Source organism: Vigna unguiculata, chromosome 10, assembly GCF_004118075.2.
Source record: "Vigna unguiculata cultivar IT97K-499-35 chromosome 10, ASM411807v1, whole genome shotgun sequence".
In the NCBI taxonomy this organism is placed as follows: Eukaryota; Viridiplantae; Streptophyta; class Magnoliopsida; order Fabales; family Fabaceae; genus Vigna; species Vigna unguiculata.
In genome coordinates, this window is record NC_040288.1 from 19,728,573 (window position 1) to 19,730,874 (window position 2,302).

The 2,302-nt window shown below is 46.8% G+C and overlaps 1 protein-coding gene across 1 annotated transcript; it reads right to left on the reverse strand.

Moving 5' to 3' along the window:
* Positions 1 to 398: 398 nt before the first annotated feature.
* Positions 399 to 1,025, reverse strand: LOC114165359. Its single transcript, XM_028050002.1, has one exon. It carries the CDS (start codon positions 1,023 to 1,025, stop codon positions 399 to 401), a length of 627 nt encoding a protein of 208 aa, XP_027905803.1.
* Between the last annotated feature and the right edge of the window lie 1,277 nt (positions 1,026 to 2,302).

The window sequence follows — 2,302 nt, forward strand, 5'->3', positions numbered from 1 at the left end:
TAGTTGTTAGTTAGATCTTCAAAAGTCAATAATGCGATGTTAATCAAATTGCGTTGAGTGGTTGGATTTGGCAGTGAAATTGTAAACATAGCAGGGTATGTTATGTTGTTTCAAATGGTGGAAAATGTGTATTGTTAAAACATTAAAATCAACTTGGACAACATCTTTTCTTGGTGCAATGCAAGACAAAGGTGATTCAGTGATGAGATATAAGCTGAAGGTGAACGTGTTTTTTTTCCAATTGCAGTTGACCAACTTTGAATACTGGACATAGTGGAAGCAGCTAAGTTGTTCAAGTGGAACCTGTTGGAGCTGGAGTGACACGATGCAGAAGCACCTAGTGAATTTTGGAAATTCCACGTTGCCGTAACCATTCGGTGCAGCAAAATCCAGTTGTTTTAGATGTTGTTATGATTGTTATACATGGTGCATATTATGCTTATTTTTGGCACAATGAAGCGGCGTATCTCATGTTTCAATCCGCCCTCGAACCTCCTACACCTCCACTCCTCAGTAACCTCTGGAGTGTAGAAACGAGCCAGGTATTCGAACCTCTCTATATATGCCGCCACAGTCATAGTCCCTTGCTGAAGAGTAAGGAACTCTGCCTCCCGTTCGTGCCTCGCACTGTCGGGAAAGTACTTCTCCAGGAACCTCGTCCTGAAGGCAGTCCACGTCACTTGCTCCCCTCGGGTCTGCATCAACTGCTGCATCCCCTGCCACCAATACTCCGCGTCTGCCACCAGGAGAAACGTGACAAATAGCAACCTCTGCTCATCTGTGCATCCCAGCACTCTACAGATCTTCTCACACTCCCGCATCCAAGCATCTGCCTCGTCAGGAGTGGCCTTGCCAGAGAACTTGGCCGGCCGGTGTTTCATGAAATCCTCCATGGCTATTGGCCGAGTAGGTGCCACTACAGCTCTGGGTGGCGCAGCTATGGGCTGCATCGCGTCCACCATACGATGGATCGCCTGAGCTATGTCATCAGCTCCAGCGGTGTTCCTCCTCCTCCTGTTAGCCATAGCTCGTGCACGCCACATATTATAGCTGGTTCACACACACACAGCCCATATTAGGATTTCATACCCAAAATAAACTAATAACACAGACAATCAATCACACAACGTAACACGGCATGCTCACTCCCCATAGACCCCAAAAATCATTTTGAAAACCATTGCTCTGATACCAAATGTAACATCCCGCCAGGATATTACTAATTTATAAATAAATAATTAGAATAAATAAGACAACATAATTAATAATACCTCATTTTCCCAAAACGCGGGAAAATTTAAAACTTTATTAATTACTGATAAAAACTTAGAACGTCCATCAAATAATTAAAATCCAATGTTATTAGGCCACCCATCCGGGTTTACAAATTTTTCCAAAACAAAGCAATACAAATAAAAAGTTTCCCCAGGTCAATCCCCTCTCCGAGCCTAAGCCGCACCTGAGCAACCTGCATCACCAGCATCTGCTCCCGTGTACCGCGTACACGATCATCGCCACACACACGCAGATAGGGTGAGCTTAGCAGATAAACACATATATACATACAAAGCTATAAACACATATATATAAATCCATATTCATACACATCACATCACTTAACTTAACTTTCCACTTTGCCCTACAACGTTTAATTTCGCAATCCGATTCCCGATACGGTTATTCGTGTTCTACCTCGTCTGATAATTACTTCAAGGTGACTTGCTGCCATACCTATCGGCCACAACCGATAGAGCACGTGCGGGAATACATGCTACGGATCATACACCGCAACGCCAGGTAGAGTTCCCACATACGAACAAAGTCCGTATCGTCCCAAGACTACCAAACTCGTCAGCCAACAACTGAGGAGGGCAATCTATCTGGACCCATCCGTACTGGCCACAACCAGCACACTCATACCGGCCACACTCGCCAACCCGAGCCACAACTCAAGGGTTCCTCGTGTTCGTCCGCCATCCCGAGCCACAACTCAAGAGATGCTATTCCGAGCCACAACTCAAGGAATACCACGTGCTTAACCCCTATCCCGAGCCACAACTCAAGGGATACGTTCCGAGCCACAACTCAAGGAACACCAGCAACCTCACCTCTGAAGCACTACCAGAAGCCTTGTAGAACACCCTATGAAGTCCAACAACTGAGACTTACAGCAGCTAAACCGCCTAGCGGGGGACACGTACCGCTAGGCGCCCCAGCTTCCAGACCGCCTGGCGGGGGACACGTACCGCCAGGCACCAAGCGCCTCAACACACAAGGTCTGCAACCACCGCCTGGCGGGACA

Bases quoted from the DNA above. Each gene is read 5' to 3' on its own strand.
- LOC114165359 (XM_028050002.1), bottom strand. From the start codon at position 1,025: ATGGCTAACAGGAGGAGGAGGAACACCGCTGGAGCTGATGACATAGCT.